Source organism: Dufourea novaeangliae, unplaced genomic scaffold, assembly GCF_001272555.1.
Source record: "Dufourea novaeangliae isolate 0120121106 unplaced genomic scaffold, ASM127255v1 scaffold6, whole genome shotgun sequence".
NCBI lineage: Eukaryota > Metazoa > Arthropoda > Insecta > Hymenoptera > Halictidae > Dufourea > Dufourea novaeangliae.
Genome location: NW_015373900.1, coordinates 1,532,286 through 1,554,368, shown reverse-complemented (window position 1 = coordinate 1,554,368; position 22,083 = coordinate 1,532,286). Strand labels below are relative to the sequence as shown.

Below are 22,083 nucleotides of genomic sequence, written 5' to 3'. Positions count from 1 at the left end.
CCTCAGCTATTTTAATTTCAATACTTTCCCCGTGTCTGTCATCATTTTTCACTTTTAAGAATTTAAAAAATTCCAACCTTGGCATTTTTCAACTTTTAAATTCGGTGAATACATATTTTTGTTTTGATTTTATGAATCACTTTACTACCAAGGTGAAATTGTGTATTTGCAACTGATACAGAATTTTACTGTTATATTAAAATTAAAAATAGTACTATTAAATATGCAGATAGTAATCTAAAGCGACCAATTAATTTTGTTCTAACTGTAATATGATTTTTTGAAACTATTGTGTTGTTTAACAATCGCAAGATATAATAAACTGAGAAGGTCTCATTCATCCATAAAGTTCAACATAACTTTCTTAAAAGTTGAATGCAATTTACTGTACTCGCCGAATACTTAATTTTAAAGCATAAGTTATGCAACAATTTCATTATTACATTCTCGAACGAAAAGATTTCGTTTAATTGCATCCACGTTGAGGTGTATCTAATGTTTAGTTACACAATCCAGAGTTTAATGTATTAAGAAAAAATTTTAGCTCTCTATAATCATTACTGAATCGGAGAGAGTCATGGAGTAAATCAATTTATTCGCAAAATTTTTATTTCTTTGCGGATAAAATTATAAATAGTACGAGGCAAAACATACGATAAAGAAAAATTATTAAAACGCGTGATCGACCCCTTAACGATCTAAACAAGTCAAGAAACTTTCGTAGTGATTAAAAAGCAATTGTAAGATAAGTAATGGCAGGGAGTTTACTCTTGTTTCAATTAGCGATTAAAAGAAGGCAATTACTGAAACGGTTCTTTATTATAAAAAAGGAGTGGAAATAACATTTATATCTCGTGTCGCTATAAATAGCTTGTTCTAAAATTTATACGATTTATAATTATATTTTCTTTATATAAGGCAACTCCTGGTAAACTCTTAATGTTTCTTTAGTGTCTAACTGCTATCAAGGATCTTGAAGAAGTATTCCACCTGTACGAATTTAATTAACTTATTTAAGTAGTGTTTTACCAAACAATGTACACAAAAAGAAAATTCATCACCTCTAAACTTCCATCTTCTGGTAAATCAGAGCAATGTATAGCATTCTGTACTTTTGTTTTCCCATACTTAGCTCGAAGTGTGTCTGGTCTTACTTGACGTGCAATGTCCTGTAGGAAATACTACTGTTGGTATCGCAAATGAAAATGAAAAATAAACATACTTACAGGGTCCATGGGGCCACACCATTTTCTGAATTCTCCCTGTACATCAAAGTTCTGATCATTGTGTTTTAATTCCATAACAATGCATGGTCCTGACTGCAACTCTCCTACCATGGCCTGAAATGAAATTTATTAGCAATTCTTCTGGAATGGTAACATTTAATGAGTTCCTTTTTTTGTATATAAACACACCCCATAATCAGGGAGAACACCCTTGTATACTTCTAGAAATTCTTCTGCATCAAACGGATTAACATTAAATTGCTGTATGGCAGAAATAGTGTAACCAGCTTTCAGAATGTCGTCAATAATGTTCCCTATGACATTAATAAAAATAAAGAATAATTGAATACGTCCTTGAAATGTATTTTAATGAAAGGTATACTACACACCAGTTAGTTTAGCTTGAACAGCATGTGGCTTAATGATGCAGCAGGTGCAATCCTTCAAAGTAGCTGTATTTGCTGGTCCCTTGTCCTTGCTTTTTGAATCGGGGAAGAACAATTGTAGTTCCTAGAAAGTAGAAAGGAACATAATACTTGTATATCTGTAAGGTTATAATGAAAAACAATACAAACTTTTATTGCAGCTTCTTCATTCAGGGAGCCATGCAACGCATTGTAAATACCATCTTTACCAAAACAAGCTCTCAGCGAATTTGGAGCTTCAGAACGAGCTTGTTCGCTATCTTCTGGTCCAATCAGTTCAAGCCAACGACTAATTGCATGATCACCCAATAATTCTAAAGCTACAATGGGACCGGAGATGAGATAATTTACAATGTACCTGATTAAAAAACACAGATGATAGATTTTGTACTTAAAAATTAAAAGTATATTCAACAATGAATTTATATATTACGCTATGTCTGTGCTTTCTCTCTGTTGACAGAAATTTGCGGCCTCCTCTTGACTCAATTTGACCATTTTTATATTTGCAATGTGAAAATTACAGGAGACTATTCGTTTCAATATTTCTCCTAAACTGTCAATGGCATCTGATTTCACGATTGCGAATGTTCTACAAAAAATTATATTTCGTTAAGTGCAAAAAAAGAATATACCTTTGTTAATACATAAAGCACATACTTTTGCATTTTTGTTTGCAATTTCGTTCGGGTGGTGCAATCCGCATAATCCGTTATTTTTATATTTCGCGAAAATATTGTTACAACAGCACCCACGTAAAAATCTTCCGCCTGTATGCCCTCGCATTTTGTTCTCCTTAGAAATGTTTTTCGTGCTTTTATATCAAACTGAAATGTAGAATGAAATAAAATTTCGTATTCTAAATTATTAAAATCATTAATCCAGAAAGTACGTACCAACTCTACAGTATTGTCATATGAATAATAGTATAAATAGAATTTCTTTAGGATACTGGCTATTTTATCGTACCACTCAGCCTCAAAAATATATTTTTCATTGTGGTCCACCGACATTGTTTCAATACCTAGTTATTTTCAATTAAGTCAATTAAGGATTCTGTTAGATTAGTTTATTTTAATATATAAAAGATTATCCTTAATATCATGTCATGTCACGATAAACACCGTAGTTGTCACAGAGTTCGCGTATGTTTAGTACAGTTTAGTAGCCATGGCAACGACGCAATGATGGCTAATGAACAGCTGAATACATTTGACATATTTCATTGTTAAACCAATGTTATAAATATAAATTATAGATTATATACGTCTAATAAACAGTACAAAAAAACGTTCTTTATGCCTCAATTTAAGAGCTTATCACCACGAGAAACCATATGTTTCTCTATCTACGATATACTAAGTATGTAAAGAACCAATGCAATAGTGTTATTCACAGTTAGAACGTGTAAAACACCAAACTTGAATAATGTTTGCCAATTCTGCCATAAGATACTGTGCAAATAGTGGCAAGAATTATTTTCTCTGTAACGCATGCGCCTCTGACAGTCAAAATTCGATTGGAAGAAGCGTGAATTCGTGAATTCTATATTCCATTCAACCTTTCTCAAGCTCCACTAGCCAAACTTCTACAATACAGTCTCTGAAATATGCTACATTCTCGAATTATGAGACCACAGATGAGAAAGATGCGTGGAGAGCGAGAGCTGTTCAGTTCCCAGTGTTCAATTAACGAACTGGAAATAATCGAGCGTCTATTGTACTTTTTCGTGACTAGATTTTGTGAGGGCTGTGGACCCCAGTATGTACCACTTTAGTATCATTACCACAGACAAGATATAAGAATAGACCTAACATGCAATGTCCCATCGATGATTTTCCGACGTACCGAACACTCATGTTCTGACAACATTACGTACTTTAGACTCGACAACACTGCAAAAGTTAGATAGTTGACCTCGAATGGTTTAACGTAGTTCACAAATTCACCGTTCTCATAATGCAGAGGGCAGCAGAAAATCCCTGACTTTTTACACTATCGGTATTTCAGAACATGAGACACGAAGTCCCATAAGATGATAGGTCTATCCTATACCTAGTCGGTATCATTACCCGACAATACCGGCAAAGAATGAAATCGGATGTATGTGTCATAGACATATACAGGGTGTCTCAAAAATGTCTCTCTTCCAGGAAATGTGGGGTTGTTGGAATGATTTGAAACCACTTTTTCCTTAGCAAAAATGGAATTCTGACTTTCGACAGCCCCGAAGGCTACAATAAACGAATGCCCACCGTATGATGTGTACCTAATCTGTGTGCAACAATATTATTTCAATTGCTCCTCGTTAATAAGTTGTTATTGAGATATCTGACTATTAATTATTATAAAACAGATCAGGAGCAATTTTTTGGTACCATAATATTTGTGTAAAAAGAGCATGTACATACTACTACATATTTTGCAAACAACAAATTTTTGCTTCTTCATTTACGATATAAGAATATCTTATTAAACATAAACGGTGCGATGGGAGCAATTTTAGATTCCGAGGGAGCAAATTGGGAGTAATTTTTTACGATATAAATTGTTAAGAAACGCTAATATTCGGCGCTAACTATTTTTCGGTGTAGACTTGTCACTTTTCGGGACTTGGCAGCCTACCTAACCTGTAGTACCAGCACTTTAAAAGGTCTGTGATTTTAGTGACCTCTGCGTTATGAGAAACGTGAATCCACGTTATAAAAACGGTGGGTAGTGACACTAAAATGGTAATGGGGCGTCGACGCTCCAGAAAAGAGGGCTGCAGAAATACATTGGATGTTGGGTCTACTCCTATACCTCGTTAGTGCTTATTCCTCGTACGTATATGTATTCCCAAATAGCACATGACGCCTTGAAGACGCTCATTTTACGGCTATTTTATGTCTAAGGCGTCTGTAAACCGTCTTCAAGGCGTCATTGAGCGTCATGTGTTATCTGGGTTTTATACGTGCTGTTGTACTTTATAAAATGACAGTTCAAAATATACAGGGTCAGGTTTTAACATCCTATTTTACATGTCAAACATGTGTATATATTTAACATTTTCAAACAAAATTATGGTACACGTAAAACTTAACATATGTAGAGGTTACTCATAAATACAGTAGACTCACGTTAAAGTAGCGGTAGGAACGCCCCAACTCACACGCATTATACACGTGTGCGCAGCCCACTATTGGTCGCCATCTGTAACCAAAGTTCTGATCCAATTGGTGGATCGACCGAACGGCCACATGATCCTGCGTGCCCATTGGCTCACGTTGAAGTAGTATTTCCAGGAAAAACCCGCCTCGAGAGCCCTGCACCGGTACTTTAACGCGAGTCTACTGTACACAACAACAGTTGTCAACCGTACTTTCACTATCAACCAAACACGGTTCGTTAACTCTTTGCACTTGGACTACTTCTAGGTTTAACAATCAATCGGTTACAAAGTATTTTTCTTAATTAAGAATTAATTATTGTTGCTGTTACAGTTTCAGTGTTAACGTTACCGAATTATCGTTAATGGTATTACTAGAAAATTAAAAGCGTCCTTTTTACACACGACAGACACAGTAAATGTGTCATTCGAACGATTAAAATGATATGATAAAAACGATTCGTTACTGTCGATTTTTAATCATAAAGTATTAATCCTTATTCATTCCATCAAAAACTCAAGGAATCCAGATAGCACATGACGCCTTGAAGACGCCCATCTTACGACTATTTTAGGTCTGATTAATTAACCCGTTGTCTTACGATATACGTCACTTTCGTGGCACAGACTTTACTCTAAAAGCGAAGTTGCAAAGAAATAATGTACATCTCGTAAATAATAAGAGACTCTGTCTATTATTATTATTACCTTACCAAATTATTATTATTATTACTTATTACTTATTACCAAATTACTTGTTACCATTTCACAATCGAATATATTATACAAGAAAAACGATTGTTAAGTTCTGTGGTATTTTTTGCATTCTTGTTACAACCAACTGTGAATTCTTATGAAACAGTGTTCGATACTGACATTTCCAATGTTATCTAATTATCCATCTGACATTTGGGTAAAATAGGATTTATTTTTCATTCCTCAATAATGTATCTTAAAAATTGCAATGGTAATTGCATTTATGCCTGGTAGATGTCGATACAATCTCTCAAATTAGATATCAGTTCCCAGATAGCATATGACGCCTGGAAGACGTCCATTTTACGGCTATTTTAGGTCTGAGGCGGCTTTAAGCTGTCTTTAAGACGTCATGTGCTATTTGGATTGTCTTATGAAAGTCCGTATGAGTTGTTAGAATAATATTACAAGACTATCTTTTACAATTCTCATACATTGCACCAATTACAGCATATCCATATTATCCAGATCGACACAAAACTTAAAAAGTGTCCAACCTTATTCCCGTTGAATTCCAACCGATTATTGTTCAGGGTGGAAATTTCTAATCCAGCCGCATAAAACGATCAATCCATCTGTATTTCCCGTAGGTGACTCATTATTTATCCCTTGTACATGAACCGATGTCTGTTGAATCTTCGTAAAAGAATAAGTAAAAAGAAGTGCAGAATAAATTCTTTCCGTTCAAAACTTACTTTCCAAAAAAATCGCTATTAAAAATTTATCTGAGACACATGAGTATTCGTACAACAATAACTACAATGTGCATGTACCCAATGAAAATTTTCAAACTAATTCCTCAAAAAAACAAAGGCCTGATTCGCAAAGAAAATTCTTTGCAGATCATCAATTTATTTTTCTTCGCGAAGAATCACTTTTCCCAGATAGCACATGATGCTTTAAAGACGCCTATTTTACGGCTGTTTTAGGTCTAAGGCGCCTTTAAGCCGTCTTCAAAGCGTCATGTGCTGTCTGGGTTCTGACGGTATACACCACGATTACATCTCCACTTCGTTATTCTGCATTCCAAAATCGAAATCGAACATCCCTACATCACACATCCTTTTGTTTATAATTCACTGACTCGCCTCGATGAGGTATAGTATTTATGTATATAAATGCGTAAAATGTACGGTCTAACCACAAGGCAACGGCTACTGTTTACGTACACAAACATGGTTTTTATACTTGACGCCAAATAAGACCATAACTGCGAAATGACGAATTTCGGTTTTGTTTGCGTATATTTCTTTCGGTTAGTTAAAAATTGAGTATCACTATGCCTCGTGTAGCATCATACATCGAGTGTCTGTGAAGTATAAACGTGCCATTTCGTAAGTATTCATGTCTTGAGAAATACTTTATTATGTCACCCGGTGTATGACAAATCCTATCGCCGACGTTACAGAAAGCACCAAAGGAGGTGAATCGAGGGTTCGACAGACCTCTCGTGCTCATTCCAGATGCGCGAAACAGTTATAGTCTTATTTGGCGTTTACTACATGTATACAGGGTGTAACAAAAATGTTAGACGACTCGGAAATGAGAGACTCGTGAGATGATTTGGAACAAGTTTTTCCTTAGCAAAAATGTTATCCGAGGCTTTGTTAACGAGATATTAACGAAAAACCCCGACCAATCAGAGCGTGAGTTTGCCGGCCGAGTTCCCGCGGTAACGTTGGCCACGCGCTGTGATCGGAAGCCGACGTTACCGCGGGAACTCGGCCGGCAGACTCGCGCTCTGATTGGTCGGGGTTTTTCGTTAATATCTCGTTAACTAAGCTTCGGATAACATTTTCGTAAAGGAAAAACTTGTTCCAAATCACCTCACGAGTCTCCCACTTTCAGGTCCTCCCACATTTGTGTTACACCCTGTATAAATGTCTAACCACAAGGCAACGGGTTTTCAGTTCATATTGTTCACTGTGTTCTTAATTCACTGGATCGCTGGAACAATCCCTGGCCGTCGATTCTCACCTGTCAATCCTTGCTGCGTTTTTTGTGATCATGCCCGTGACCATGACCATGATCGTGGACATGGACGTGCGACAAGTGGGGATACCCGTAACCGTGGGCGTACGGTACATGGCCACCGTGCCCGAATCCGTGACCACCGTATCCATGACCGTGTAACTCGTGACCGAATCCGTGACCATATCCGTGGCCGAAACCACCGCCTATACCACCATGCAACAGGTGTCCGTGAAACGGTGCGCCGTGAATGGCCGCCGGATAAAAGTGACCACCGCCATAACCTCCACGACCGTAAACACCACCGACAGCTATCGGACCCGGCCCATAGAGGGCGATAGGTGGTTGGACTGGGAACGGAACGGGCACCGGGACTGGTACTGGGAACGCCTGCTTCACCGGAACCGGATAGGGTTGGTGCACAGGCACTGCGACAGGATGCTTCACCGGTATTGGCACCGGCCGTTCTATCGGTATCGGGACGGCCTAGAGAGAGAGACAGAAAGAGGAAACCTAGTAGAATACAAGAACGTTTGATCACAGACGAGGTATAGGAGTAGACATTTCATTTTATGGGAGTTGGTGGCCCACCTAAACCGACACATTAAAAAGCCTACGATTTTAGCGAACTCTTCGTTTTGAGAACGGTAAATCTGCGGTGGGTAGTGACACTAAAATGGAAAAGGGATACGTAACCCCAGAAATGTGGGCCGCAAAAATACATTGGATGAAATGTCTGCTCCTATACCTCGTCTGTGATTTGATGAACAGTAGACATTCGATTCCCGCACGAGTCGGGGCTGTAGAGGGCTAAACTTCCAGGAACCGTGTAGGAACCGTGTGAGAATCGGTGAGCAGTTACCCGTGCTCTTTTCCCACCACTCGGCCGTTCAGTTGCGCGACGCAGCTATATATAGGGTGGGCTGGATATACGCATTTTATGGTTATGTTAATTATCTCCGTTATTTTTAGAAATATCAGAAAAACGTATGCACAGAAGTTTTTTAACATGAAGAGGGCTATTAGTTAGCAGTAACAGTTTTTTCGTAAGTTTTATCTTCTGCGTTCTCAAAGTTAATTATGTTCTGTTATTAATGATATTGAAAGACTATGAAATAAAAATACTTTTTTTTTTTACATAAATCGATTCTTCTAAACATGCTGTGTAATAAAGTATTATGGTATTATGTGAAAAAGTTAATAATTCGTGACATATTTTAGTGGCAAATGTCTAGCTTGGTTAGCATCTTTTATCCATTACGTGTGATCCGCGAGACAAGAAGCAATGAAATTGCTATCAATACTCATGCCAACAATAAAAACATTGTATCATTTTATTAAAACAGTAATATTGATTTTTTTTTTCCAATTCCTTGTTTCATATTCAAACAATTTTCGCTCTACTGGTTGGAAATGTTCATTTACCTAATATATCGTTCATTCACTGATAAAATCTATATTTTTTCTTTTTAATTTAATTAATTACATTTTTCCAATTTTTTAAATTGAAATCTATAAAGCTATAAAAATGTATAGATATTAAAATGTCTAATTTTCATGCGCCAAATATTTATTAATATTATTATCATTTAAAATTCGATTTTAATGATGAACAAAATCTCTTATGTCATTTCGTTCATTCATGCGTTTACCTTCTTATTCTCGCGGATATTACATATTATGTTACTCGTTCATGTGATTTATATTACTTCCACCGCGATATTTGTTCGAGAAATCGAATTAGAAGAGAAAAAAACGTTAGGAAGAAAAGGAAATATGCCCTTACCTCGGGTACGGGATACGGAACCGGAAATGGTTTATGAATGATTTTCTCGATCGGGACATGGATCACCTTCTCCACCGGCACGTGGTACGGTTTCTCGATGATAACCGGCTCCGGGACCGGAACTGGCTTCTCCACGACCACGTGCTTCGTTATGTACACTGGAACTGCCTTTAGAGGAATGGATGGTGCTCTACCATACGCTAAACCGCCGTACAATCTAAACAAACACAAACATTATTGATCGAATTAATTATAAATCAGTCGATTTACATCTTTTAATTTTTTTACGATCGTTGATTTTATTCCGTTCCAGGGTAGCAATCTAACCCTTTCATTCCTAAATTATTTAAAAATTATTAAACGAATATTTTGTTGTATTTTTATGTATATTACATAATTTATGAATTATTTGCACGAACATTTTCACATTTTGTACCGTCTAATGCCGTGTCTCATTAGTTCATAACTTTTTTACTTTTATCACAGTTACATATAGGGTGAGTCAATAAGAAGTATTATCTAAAATAACTCAATATCTGTTAGTAGTATTAAATAATGTTTTAATGAATTATGTAACATTTTAAGGGACGCATCGGATGAATACAATTTGATTTTATTATATCTTATTTCTTTTAGGTGACCTTGAATTTTATCAAGGTCGATGCATCTTTTTTTTTTAATCCCATCATGCTATAGGTCGTCGAATTCGTGTTTCTATTGGCAACAACGTAGTCTTAAAAAAAGATGCATTGACTTTGATATCTAAAACAAAATAAGATATAATGAAATCAAATTGTATCCTTCCTATGCATCCCTTAAAATGCTATATGATTCACTAAAATGTTTTCTGATATAATCCTTAGGTATGTAACGAGTTATTTTAGATAGTAGTTCTTATTGACTCACCCTGTCTATTAATTGCCATTATAATGTTATTATACATAATAAAACCCAATTTGTCATATTTTTAATCAATAAACTCTCTTGAAATATTTGACAGAAATTACAGTTTTGTAAGTCTCTATTGTATTCGTAACAATGCCTGACACTTTCGTCAATTAAACATTATTTCTACAGATGTTACACGGTATCCAGGGGGACATCATGTGATTTACAGAACTCCTTTATAAGAGGAGGCGTATACCAGATTTGAAGGTCAACTTTGTTTTTCAAAATGGTGTCTGTTGTGTGAAATTACTCTATTCAGGTCATTCCCTTTCAACTTCCCTATGATTTCGAATCGGGCGAAATCCTTTTGGGATTATGGTTTCGAAATATTAAGCCGTGAGAAAATGTAAAAAAGAAAAAACCAATTTTTTTTTATCCATCACATTAGGGGAACCCCTTAAGAAAAGGTTGAACGAAAGGGTTAGGTGAAGAAAATTTGCGTTAACGTTACCCTCCATGGGCCAGATCGAAAGCAGGATACTTCAGTCCTTTCCAGCCGTGATCGGCCGCCCACGGGAGTCCGTGCCCGTAACCATGGGGATTCGGTATACCGATCCATCCGCCGGTATCGAGTATACCACGTTTACTTGGCTTGGTTTCGCTTGATTCCGCGGCGAGCGCGGAACAGACGAAAATTATCAGGAACAGCTAAAATCAAATGTATCTGAAATTCACCCGAAATTTACGGTAATCATTAAATTTTATGTTTCCTTTAATATTAAACCACCCTGTATACCGAATACATCTCACGCGTTCAAGTGTATTTATTCTTTGACAATATTACCTATCGGATGTTATTGAATAAGGTTAGAAAATCTAACGATCAACAGCCTTGGAACTCTTATTAAACAGTTCAGTATCACGGTAGTAAAAATTATTATTAAGGTAGTAAAATTATTAATAGATTAACAATTCCTAGTTTAACCTTGATTTCACAAGGGAAGGACACCAACTGGCCGACTTTGATTTTAACGGAGTTTTGTAAGTATACAGGTTCCTAATGATGTGTGTGGAATATTAGGTGTAGACACTCGATAATTCTAATTATATAAATAATTAAAGTTATGAACCTTCAAGATATACCGAATATAAGTCAAAGTTATCGAAATTACGTCAGCAAAGTGAAACAAAAATATTTCGGTGAACGGTAGTCGATCCCAGGACCTACGATTTATCAGTCAAACAACCTTATACAGTGGACACTAACTGTATTGCCACTAAACATATTGCCACGCGAGGCACTTCCCCTTCACTCGTACTTTCGAGCACACAAATTCGCTCTCCCACCACGTTACGTACGCCGGCGCACCAGCACGATCCAGCCTTTGCGCAGGCGCTGAGGCTAAGGCTATGACGATAGAACTTAGCATGGAGGGGGCGCTGAACTCATTGCCATTTTACTCCCCTGCAGTCCCGATCATGGCAATATAGTTAGAGTCCACTGTACTTCCATAAGTTTGACTGATATTCATAGTACAAGGAACGTAACCTTAATTGTTTATATCTTTAAAATTACCGAGTATTTACACCTAATATTTCACATGTATCATTAGGAATTTGTATACTTACAAAGCCCCGTTAAAATCGAAGTCGGACAGTTGGGGTTGTTTCCTTGCAAGAGTAAATTAATAAAGCTGAAATTTAAAAGTCTGTTAATGGGCAATCGTTCAGTAAAGCATTAACATTAAAAGCACGCGGAATAGAAGAAATTTTCATGCCCAGAAGATCCAAAAATATGTGTGAGATGATAATTTATACGTTTTTACGTAAGTAACGATAATTGCTGGTAATTAAAACAAACGAGTGTAAAGAAAATTTTTTTAAATTCCCACAACGAATGTGTATATATGTAAATCACTTCACCAAGAGGAGGCGATTTTTGTTTTTCAGTTGCGTGGAACGGTTTTCCTGCGTTTCTTACCGGAATCACGGACATTGTTCACTCTCGTTTGTGGAGGAAGTGTTCGTTGGATCGTGAAAACGGTAGCTTTATATATGTTCGATCTACGATTCCATAGGCGGACAGATCGACGAAGAATCTGGGGGATAGTGTCGGTCCAGGTCAGGTTCCCGTCTTTGCACTGGATCCAGGAACTTGGCCTTGTCAATTGGCCAGGTTAACGTTTCCGGTGAAGAAAGTGCTCGGGGAACGAATCTGGTTCACAGTGCTCGCCGCCGTACATGGTGCATACAGTGGGTCAAAAAAGTATTCAAAGACCCCTTAAAACAGAACAACTCTTTCAAAATTGGACCAAGTGACTTGAGTTTCTTTGTGAAGGTAGAAGGATTAGTGTACAGTAGTAGTATCTGAGATCGTCATCCTGATTTTTAAAGAGTTTGTGAAATTAAATAATTGTTTGCCAAGTGTCTACTCATTCAAAAAGAAATATTACATTATTATATAAAAATTGGAATTACACAACGTTTGATAAATTAAGGGCTTACATACCTTTGACCTGTTAAATAAGAGGGAAATTTATAAAATTGTTTGGTATATGCAGATTTACTGTTTATTAAAAATTCAACATATACATCTTATTATATGTTATTTCCTTAGAAATTCCTGAAACATTGAAAAAGAAATGCATCGTTTTCAAATCTAAATGCCTAATTAGTCAAACCTGCAAAGCTAAATTTTGTCCAATGCCTGTTGCTAGTTTTATGTATTCAGCTGGGTTAGAGATTTGATACAAGATCTGCTATAAACAACTTGCACGCAGATTAGCAGCAGATTAACAGCAAGGCCTGCAACATAGTCTAGTATTGCAAGACTTGCTGCTAATTTGCTGCCCATTTGCTTTATATTTTGCCTGCAAGACACAAGTCAAATGCGGATAGAGATGGCTATCGTTTTTTAGACAAATTTTGTCATTATTTGCTGGCAATCTGCTCGAAACTTGCACACAACTTGTTATCAGGGTGGTTCGGTTAGTGAGTTAGTTAAACTTAAAAATAAAAAGTTATGATGTAGGTATGTCTTTTTAACTTTCTAAGCTAACTTCGTGTGAGTTTAATTTAAGGTTCTTATAGACTAACATAACCTATGAAAAGGGTTATCGAAAACGATGGGGATTATGCTAGTCCTTAACAGGCCACTTCTTGCATTTTTGTAGCGAGTACTACTCCTTTCACCTTTGAGATTAAGAAATAATATTTCTCCCGTGTATTCTACACCATAGATATGCATAATCTATAAATATGCTCACCCCTTTAAAAAAATCGAAAAGGTTTCGAAAGGTCGAAAGATTAGACAAAGAGTTTTTGAAAATGATGGGGCTACTTTATATACTTTTATATGTATTTCAAGATTCGCAAGAGAGATTATTAAGAAAAAAATGATATCACATTCCGATACCCCTAATTGTAAATATCATCCGAAGCAAAATAGGTTATGTTAGTAAATGAATACTCCCGCGATTTGGTAGCTATTCAAACGATACTCGTGGTCTGTTAACGTCGATCATCCATTTTTTATTTCAGAACGAAGGATCGTCATAGTCTTCAGAATAATAAAAGACATAATGCACATGTTGGAGAACAGGGAAAAGGTCATACATCGATTGGTCGAGCTCAAAGAAAATACATATATTCATACATCTGTTGTGACCGGTTTCCAACAAGTTCGTGTTCTCGGACGCCTACCAAGGGAATTTCTTTATGCAACAATGTCGATCATATCTCGAAGTCTCATGAATTATTCGGTGAAATTCTTGTATCGAGAACTTTACCGGAAGCGAATTGAACTTGTAGAATTCCATAATCCATTTTGTAATCGATAGTATACTTTATTAAACAACTGTGTTTTTCAGCAATTGGTCGCGGGTTACAAAAAAAAAAATGAAATATTATTTAATATCACGTATAGGTTTTCGTTACCACAAATTTATTATTACGAGTGAAGTAACCTATTTTAGATTGTTATACGAGCCGTTCATTTGCCAAAGTGATTAAATAAAAAGAAAAGTAATAAGTAGAGATTTATTTTAAATATAAAAAGTTAAGCAGTATTCGAATGCTTTGACACTAGAATTTGAAAAATTCAAAAAGTGGAGTTAGTCACTTGGAACGGATCATATATATTGCAAACAAAAATTAATGCTTGCAGATATCGTTACCTTAACGTTCAATTTATTTCTAGCGACGAGCTCTTGTAAGGATGATATTCCCATTAAAGGACCAATGATAAAATATTCCAAAATTCATGTGTCCTTCGGAAATTAATTTTGTTCACATTAAAAATGATCACAGAATCCAATCAACCAACACCTGAATTTTTTCGTGGTATTATTTTATTCGTGGTTTAATCGAACAAATACGCAACAGGGGGTTCGATTTGTCGCGAGGTGGGCTCGCTCGTGTTTCATTTTCGATTTAATTATGCATTTACCGACCTCTCCGGTTCTTCCAATAGGAATACTTATAGTTATAGTTGAAAAAGTATGACGCGGATCACGACAAAGTGTTTTGAAGGTGTATACTAAACCGAAGGATAACGTGTTCTAGTCTCTAAAATAAAGAAGTCTATTTTCTTCTATTGAAACTTCGAAAGATCAATTTCCTCTAACTATGTAAATGGTATATAAGCATGGGCGTAGCCAGTTTATCAGTCAGGAACGAAGGGGGGAGGGGGGGGGCAAAAATATTAACGCATCGACTGCCACAGTGAAAAAGGCTGTACGTAGCCAGACACACTTTATTTCGTTTTTTAAGTCATAAATTGTCGAAAATATTTGAGTTTATACTGGGATATTAATTTCATGCAAACATTTTATAACAGTGTTTAAATAATCCAGACACTTTTCACTGTACGTGTCACCCATATTTAGGTGACGTGGCAATCAAAGTGTTAATAGAGGCTGTTGGTCATGTTTAAAATTATATGCAATATTAAATATTGCGCAAAAATTTTGTAATTGAATTGATAAATAATAAAAGTGGGGGGTATGTTTTAATTTAAACAAAGAATTTTTATCAATTTAATTACATCGTTTTATAGAGGATAAAAAACCATTCAATTTTTTTATAACCATTTCTTTATATCTACGATAGTTTTAAAGATATACAGAGAAATATGGAAACACCTACCTACCTTCAAGGGATGTTTACACCCTGAAGAACTGAAATTGGGCTAAAAACAAAAATTGCGCTATACTTCTCTTGCAGTCCCCTACAAACCAGCAATGTTTAAAAAAAAATCGGAATTATCGGGTCACCGAACTTCCCTTGTAAGCCACGCCTCCACCAATTTTCCCAATAACTTCATAACGTTTATTTGTTATTTTAAATTAAACAGTCTAGGATGACAGTAATTCGGTAGGTGGCAGTAAATAGATATTTTGCCCTTTGTATAATAATTTCAATTAACACAGACCCAGATACCTCTAGTCTGGGTCTAGACGCCGATTCGTGTCACGATCACGATCCCTGGATTTCGATCGTGTCGCATTCTATCGGGTCCGCCGGGCGTCACGATTGGAGGCCTGTGTTGTCGTCTAACGAGATCAGTACACGCGAAACCGGCCCCCCACGGCGACGACTTTTCTTGCACCCGTAGACCATTTCGCTCGGTTTCCGCGTCAGTCGCATCCGCGAACTTTCCTAACTTTCATTTTCTAATACGTACGCGAGCCACTTCTAATGCCGCGAGACCGTCACACGGCATTCATTATTCATTCGTTGCTCGCCGCGAGATCGGTTCGATTCCATAACACCGCGGGGTCGAACGTGATGTGTACCGAACGATCTCTGTAACACCGACGAAATTATGAGAGTCAGAGCTTGAAAACGACGTGGTCGAAATGAATCGAATAGGAACCTCGAATAAGGGTCTAGAGTAAAAGACCCATTTACTATCCAGATAGCACACGACGCCTTGCAGACGCCCATATTACGCCTATTTTAGGTCTAAAGCCCCTTCAAACCGTCTTCAAGGCGTCATGTGCTACCTGGGTAAGTACCACCTACCGAATTATCGTCATCCTAGACTACCTAGGAGCATTTATGGTTGACCAACGGTATCCAACAGTTGGGAGTTAGTTGGGATATATGTAGTCACTTTTTTTGCCGACAAATTCCTAAAACTGGGCCCACGTCGAAAAAGTTATGACCATTTGCCGACGAATATCCAATTTTGGGCCTATAACAGTTTTTCTTTTTTTTTTTTTTAATTTGTTTATTTATTGTCGCATCAACCTCTTGTGGGTCATTAGCGACTTAGGACTACGTTACATATATTTGATTACATATACGTTACTGCTATTTTTATACTTTTGAGTCTAGATGCGATGTAGAAAATTGATTTCTTTTAGGAAGGCTAAAGTGTTTTCAGGCCTATTACAGTGTTCAACAAATTTGAAGTTTTTTTCGTTTTTGTAACCTCGAATGAGCGTTTTTGATAGATCTTCATGAACTGAATACGAATCTGCAAACCGTTTCTTTGCAGCACGTCCAGTTTTTGAAAAAATCAATTTTAAAGAAAATTGCAAATTTTCAACTTTGGAACTGTGTTGGGCATTTACAGTGATAGTCATGCAATTTCTTTTGACACAAAATAATTCTCTGCACTCTTCCGAACAAAATGATATATATTATTATTATATTATAGACATCTAAATACGTTTAAATAATGTTTAAAGTGAAAAGGACACCGAAATGGCACCACTTTTCGCTGATATTCTTTAATTTATTTCAAAAACTAAAGGTCCTGAAATCTGTCATTGAGTACCACTGTCGGCGCCGCGTGTTTTGCTGAACTATTTCGCTTCCTTATTTAAAACAACACAGATTTTGTATCTTGCCTTGACACTTTCCTGCGCAGAAAAGTCTGCTCTATCGTATGTTAGATTTTCTCCTAGACTTTTAGTTTTTAAAATAAATTAAAGAATATCAGCAAAAAGTGGTGGGTATTCGGTATCCTTTTCACTTTAAACATTATTTAAACGTATTTAGATGTCTATAATATAATAATAATTTATATCACTTTGTTCGGAAGAGTCCAGAGAATTATTTCCTGTCAAAAGAAATTGCATAACTATTACTATAAAAGCACAACACAGTTCCAAAGTTGAAAATTTGCAATCTTCTTTAAATTGATTTTTTCATAAACTACGCGTGCTGGGAAAAAACGGGTTGCAGATTCGTATTCAGCTCATAAAGGTTTATCAGAAACGCTTATTGAAAAGTGCAAAAATGTTTAGGTATTGAACAATGCAATCAGTAAAACATGGAGGATCGTTGCAACAAAATTTTCCGAGTAGTCACTTCGACAAAAATTCCCGTATTTCGCTTACGCAAACGATATGTATTAGTATTCCTCAGTCCACTCTCGTCATACTTCCGCCAAGGCGGTGAAAGAAGAGGAAAATGTATAACGAGACCCATCGAAACGGCCGCATAGAACTAGGCCTTCTATCGACGCGTGTCACGAACGTCGAACGATCTTATTGGTTTGAATCATCACGTAGACAATAATTTTCACCGTTTCCGATCTCGAAGACGCCGACGGGCGACATGTAATTGTCGAACGGGTGATATTATTGTCCGCTGCACCCGGTATAAAGGTGCGTATCCACTTGTTGCGTATCCTCGTATCGTTCATCATCGTTGTGAATCACTGTCAATATTTTTTATTAATTACCTTACATGCGCCGTGTAGATTATGGAATATGGAATATTCTCGAAGAATCTGAATAAAAAAAAAAATAAATATTTAAGTAAAACTACACTTCTTGTGATTAGCTATATTATAACCATTGCAATTTAGTTTTGTTATACATTATTGCAGATATATTTTTCATACTATTTTCTGTACATAGTTATCTTGCCATTCTAGTTTCCCTTTCTTCGTAACAATAATCGGCCAGTACCACTCTCGTATCTGGCAATCTAGATTTTGTTCTGCGTGCAATTCTTCTCAAGGGAAGCAGTCACTGTATATTTCTTTGTTTTTATCAGAGACTCTAAATGTTATAATCACTATTTAAAATGTGGCGGTATAAGGGTTCATATCTTTGTGTGAATGATTTTGGTTACGAATAACCATTATAAATAATTAACATTTTTTTTTTGTTACTAATAACCATTATCAATGATGGAAATTATTTTTGGTTCCATGTAACCATTATCGATGACGAGAATTTCATTTTGGTTATCGATAACCATTATTGACGACAGGACCCAGATAGCACATGACGCCTTGAAGACGGCTTAAAGACGCCTTATACCTAAAATAACCGTAAAATAGGCGTCTTTAAGGCGTCATGTGCTATCTGGGGAATGTTCTTTTGGTTACGCAGTCACCAATATCCATAACGAGGGTTTTGTTTCGGTTACTTTCGACCATCGTCAATTTTTATTAACGTATCTATATTTTCATTTAAAATATATAAATTCTGTAATGCATTTTGTGTCACTGATAGATACGTTAATACAAATGACATTAATAAAAATTGAGCATAATCGAAAGTAACGAAAACAAAACTCTCGTCATTGATATTGGTTACCGCGTAACCGAAAAAAATTCCTCTCATCAATAATGGTTGCAGGTAACGATAATGGTTACGTGCAACCAAAAACAATTTGCGTCATTGATGATGGATATTCGTAAACAATATAATTGCCGTAACCAATAATGGTTATCTCTAAAACCAAAAAAAAATTCCGTCATCGATAATTGTTATTGGTAAAGAAAAATTTCTTCAAGATTCATTAATATCTGGTTTCCATTTAAATAAAAATTATTTTTACTACTCAATGACTTTTTTCCAAAGAATATTTAAAATAACTATTATCTCTAGTCTTTGATTTTTATACATTTGTGACACCCACCAACGCGGTGAGTTCCATTTTTTTTGTTTTCAATGTATAATGTATATACGATACCATACGATGATACGCAACGGTGTTACCGATACCAGGACACGTAATAAATGAATACGCTCCTTTATGTATGCACATTCGTTCCGGTCTATGAAATACATAGGTGATCCTGTCACGGGGCGAATGAAAACCGATCGTGACCGTGCGTATTGGCCGTCACCCAGGTTTGGCAGGAAAGGCGAAAGTCCATTCAAAAACGATAACGTCCCTCCCGTTGTGTCCCCGTGTGTCATCCGTAAGTTTCGTGGCCTATAAATACTTAATAGGGGTCACTAGTACCGATCGAACGCAGTTTTCGTTCGGCGCCGTCCCTGACCACTAGGATCTCGGGAGCCTCCCCCGCACGCGATCATGAAGTCACTTTTGGTATAACTATTTCTTTCGATCCATTTTTTTTTTTAATAATAATAGTAGTATTGTGTTCGCGACAGTGTATAACGTATTTCGTAGCTTCACGAAATAGAGATCGAACCAGTGGTGGGATCGTTTCCATCGTGAACCGAAAAATTTATCGGTCGGTTTTTCTGCCAGTGAAAGTGGTAAAAAAAGTCAAGCTTTCCGAGGATGTTTCTTCCGTGCTGCTGTGCAATTCTTTTAATAATTCGATTTTGGAACATTGTTTGTTTCGTTCATGTATTGGTTTCGATAACAATATTCGTGTGATTTCGATAACAATTCGAAATGTAAATCGTCTTGGTTCATTCTCCGATTGATTTTTGGTAACTTCGTCAAGCATTTATTGTGCCTGATTCGGACATGATTCGGTAAATAGTGCCTTTTTTGCGCAATCGAGTATTTATAAATATGAGAAAAGAGAATTATTAACCGTAATCGGCGCCGAGCAGTGGCGGCCATCTTGAATTCAAGATGGCCGCCGTTTGCCGTTACAGGACGCTGTGAAACCGTGTTGAAAATTGTATCGATGTTTCCACGTATGAAACTGTGTGTTTCGGGGATCTATGTTTCTCAGAATATTACTGATTCTGTGGAATATTCGTTGGAATGGTTACCATTTTAAAAATCTCCACGTGTATTTGCAGATTTTGTCACTGCTTTTGGTAGTCAGTGCAGCAATCACGGTCGAGAGGCGCGACAAGGAGAGCCCGATCGCGGTTAAAAAGCACGACAAAAGAGGCCTGGTGAATTTAGGGTACGGTCTGCAACCTGAACAGATATACGGGGCACCGGAACCAGCGCCTGTTTACGAGTCACATGTTCCGGATGGTCTACCGCCGGTGGCTGAACATTTGGAAGCGGTTGCACCGCCGCATCCAGCAGGCATAGTGCACCCAGCCCGTTAGTATGATACATATATAGCTGCTTCAATTATTAAATCATTAGTACTTGATCAACGGGGGCCTATTGTGCCCCACCGCAGTGTCGTAGGCTACTTTCAGCTATGGGGTTCCATGGAATAAAACGCAGAAGACCGGAATATTTGAAAGAAATTTACATTTTTTAAACTATCATCAAGAATAAAAGGGCCAGAAGTATTTTAAATCTGAAATTAGTACGCTATAAGTATTTGTTTAATTATATTAACACGGAAAAACCGATCCCAAATTGACGTCATACGCCTCTGAACAATGTTCCAGCACAATTCTTAAAGGTACCTTTGATTTGTAAGAATTGTGCTGGAACATTGTTCAGAGGCGTATGACGTGAATTTGGGATCGGTTTTTCCGTGTTAATGTAATTAAACAAATACTTATAGCGTACTAATTTCAGATTTGAAATACTTCTGGCCCCTTTATTCTCGATGATAGTTTAAAAAATGTAAATTTCTTTCAAATATTCCGGTCTTCTCCGTTTTATTCCATGGAACCCCATAGCTGAAAGTAGCCTACGACACTGCGATGGGGCATAATAGGCCCCCGATGATCAAGTGACAGGATTAGGCTATGACAAGATTAGGCTACCGAAACACATAACTTACGGTTGAAGTCAGTGTTGAACATAATTACAAATTTTGTTTCGACACGTTTACTGCCCAAATGTTAAAAAATAGTTGATTGCTCAATTGTTAAAAAATGTGTGTCATCTAACGTGCACAAAAATACGAAAAAATATTTCATTGGTCACCGTTTAATATAATTTGCGAATGACAAAAAAAAATGGTTAAAAAGTTAATCATTGTTCCAGCCGCCGTTCCAGTTCCGGTACCGCATATTCTTCCGCATCCGTTGCCGTTGCCCGTCGTGCCGCAGCCAATTCCGCATCCGGTTCCGGTCGGGATTCCGGTGACCAAGCACGTGGCGGTACCGGTCCCGGTGGATCGTCTCGTTCCGGTCGCTGTCCCGGTACCGAAACCGTATCCCGTACACGTCGAGAAACTGGTCCACGTGGACAGACCTGTACCGGTCCCAGTCGACAGACCTGTTCACGTTCCTGTCGATCGACCGGTTGCCGTTCCGGTCCCGATACCAAAACCCTACCCAGTCCCCTACGAGAAGCTTGTCCACGTGGATCGACCGTATCCCGTTCACGTGGCCGTTCCATATCACGTGCCGAAACCGTATCCGGTGCCAGTCGCGGTCCACGCTCATAAGTCACACGGTTGGTTCAAATGGTGACGATCCAGATCTACCGTTTCAGCTTCCCTTTTGTATAATACCATAGTACACTCGCCGTGCAAACTCGACTTTTTTTAGGGGGAAAAATAGTGTAGGGATAAGGGCATCCTATGTAGATAGCACATGACGCCTTAATGACGCCCATTTTACGGCTGTTTTAGGTCTAAGGCGTCTTTAAGCCGTTTTCAAGGCGTCATTAGACGCTATGTGCTACCTGGGTGTCGGTTGATAAATTGATCTGAAATATTAAAAGAAATGTTAATTTGACAGAAATTTCAGTAACTCCGAAACAAAGTGGTAGGAGGTTCTTTCCTTACAGCACTGTTTTCCCTAGGGAAGCAGAGCTTCCACGTCGATGTACCCTCGCTTAGGG

At 37.2% G+C, this 22,083-nt stretch overlaps 3 protein-coding genes across 3 annotated transcripts; 1 reads left to right on the top strand and 2 right to left on the bottom strand.

Moving 5' to 3' along the window:
• Positions 1-927: 927 nt before the first annotated feature.
• On the bottom strand, positions 928-2,735 carry LOC107193537 (nucleoside diphosphate kinase 7). Its single transcript, XM_015583004.1, has 9 exons — positions 2,548-2,735; positions 2,312-2,478; positions 2,085-2,243; positions 1,802-2,009; positions 1,616-1,736; positions 1,416-1,540; positions 1,227-1,340; positions 1,062-1,169; positions 928-990 (listed from the first exon to the last, which is right to left on the bottom strand). Exons 1-9 carry the CDS (start codon positions 2,662-2,664, stop codon positions 955-957), a joined length of 1,155 nt encoding a protein of 384 aa, XP_015438490.1. The 5' UTR covers positions 2,665-2,735; the 3' UTR covers positions 928-954.
• Positions 2,736-7,535: 4,800 nt separating this feature from the next.
• Positions 7,536-12,196, bottom strand: LOC107193437 (chorion protein S38-like). Its single transcript, XM_015582880.1, has 4 exons — positions 12,182-12,196; positions 10,712-10,908; positions 9,313-9,529; positions 7,536-8,012 (listed from the first exon to the last, which is right to left on the bottom strand). Exons 1-4 carry the CDS (start codon positions 12,194-12,196, stop codon positions 7,536-7,538), a joined length of 906 nt encoding a protein of 301 aa, XP_015438366.1.
• A 1,585-nt stretch (positions 12,197-13,781) lies between these two features.
• On the top strand, positions 13,782-21,710 carry LOC107193436 (proline-rich protein 4-like). The gene is made up of 3 exons (XM_015582879.1): positions 13,782-13,880; positions 20,178-20,433; positions 21,280-21,710. The coding sequence occupies exons 1-3, from the start codon at positions 13,782-13,784 to the stop codon at positions 21,708-21,710; spliced, it is 786 nt and encodes a 261-aa protein (XP_015438365.1).
• The last annotated feature ends 373 nt before the right edge of the window (positions 21,711-22,083 follow it).

Coding starts and splice junctions, on each gene's coding strand:
- LOC107193437 (XM_015582880.1), bottom strand. Junction 9,530..10,711: donor TTCGATCTGGCCCATGGAGG/GTAACGTTAACG, acceptor GTGTTTGTTTAG/ATTGTACGGCGGTTTAGCGT. Junction 8,013..9,312: donor TTCCGTATCCCGTACCCGAG/GTAAGGGCATAT, acceptor CTCTCTCTCTAG/GCCGTCCCGATACCGATAGA.
- LOC107193537 (XM_015583004.1), bottom strand. CDS start 2,664: ATGTCGGTGGACCACAATGAAAAATATATTTTTGAGGCTGAGTGGTAC. Junction 1,737..1,801: donor ATGAAGAAGCTGCAATAAAA/GTTTGTATTGTT, acceptor TCTACTTTCTAG/GAACTACAATTGTTCTTCCC. Junction 1,341..1,415: donor GTGTTCTCCCTGATTATGGG/GTGTGTTTATAT, acceptor ATTTCATTTCAG/GCCATGGTAGGAGAGTTGCA.
- LOC107193436 (XM_015582879.1), top strand. CDS start 13,782: ATGCACATGTTGGAGAACAGGGAAAAGGTCATACATCGATTGGTCGAG. Junction 13,881..20,177: donor TTGTGACCGGTTTCCAACAA/GTTCGTGTTCTC, acceptor GTGTATTTGCAG/ATTTTGTCACTGCTTTTGGT. Junction 20,434..21,279: donor AGGCATAGTGCACCCAGCCC/GTTAGTATGATA, acceptor TCATTGTTCCAG/CCGCCGTTCCAGTTCCGGTA.